The sequence below is a fragment of the Arachis ipaensis genome, chromosome B02 (genome assembly GCF_000816755.2).
Source record: "Arachis ipaensis cultivar K30076 chromosome B02, Araip1.1, whole genome shotgun sequence".
NCBI lineage: Eukaryota > Viridiplantae > Streptophyta > Magnoliopsida > Fabales > Fabaceae > Arachis > Arachis ipaensis.
Window position 1 is genome coordinate 94285386 of NC_029786.2, and position 944 is coordinate 94286329.

The window sequence follows — 944 nt, forward strand, 5'->3', positions numbered from 1 at the left end:
AACAACAACAACATACATACATCATATAAATTAAAGTGAAACAACAATCAATAAGGCTTCCACCTTAAAGATCTATATCTCTTCCCACCACGACGTTCATATACAAAATCAAGTTGAGGCACAATCTTGTATAGAGCTTCGTCTACTTTCTTGGAGTACCACAACCTCCATTTCTTCCACAAAATCAGTGGCATCATGAATATTCCAAATCCAAAAGTGAATCCCAACTCTACACTTAACAAACTCCAATTAACTGAACTACTACTATGAGAGTTAGTAGTTTTAGATGATGTTGGTAACAACCCTTGCTCTTCTCCACCACAACCTTGTGTCAATGGAGGTCCACATAACGCTTCATTTCCCACAAATGAATTTGCTCCAAACGATTGAATTTGAGTGCCTGTTGGAATTCCCCCCACAAGATGATTATAGGAGAGATTCATGATGGCAAGAAAAGATAAACTTGCAAGCTCAGTTGGAATCTCTCCTCTCAGAGAATTCATTGACAAGTCTAAGGACTCAAGATTTCTCAAGTTTCCCAAAGTTGAAGGAATATGGCCTGAGAATGCATTGTGTGACAAGTTAAGAGCATGCAATGCTTTGAAACTCATGATCTCTTCTGGTATTGGCCCTTCAAATTGGTTGGATGAGAAATCCAATGAAGTGAATGCAATGAGAATCTTTTCCAACTTCATTTGTTGACCTTTGATTACAATGGTAACTGAATCCGCATACCTACGAAGACTTGAAACCTCTCCATAGACATGAGAGAGCAAGTGATCCACCACATAAAGTGGCTCAATAGAAACAACTTTGGCTAACTTCAGTTTACTCTTCTTTGAGTAAATTGTAGTTATAGTCTCAAGAGTCACAGAACTTGTATTGTTATCATAAATATCAAAAGATAAATGGTCAAACCTTGACATGTCATCATCTTTGTCAGA

General features: G+C 37.5%; 1 protein-coding gene across 1 annotated transcript in view; it reads right to left on the reverse strand.

The window, feature by feature from the left end:
* LOC107627688 (receptor-like protein 12) overlaps positions 1-944 on the reverse strand; it is a 5982-nt gene that overhangs the window by 1389 nt on the left and 3649 nt on the right. The window contains exon 3 of the mRNA XM_021117013.1: positions 89-934. Within this exon, the coding sequence (XP_020972672.1) occupies positions 89-934 (846 nt within the window). The remainder of the gene's footprint in view (positions 1-88; positions 935-944) is intronic.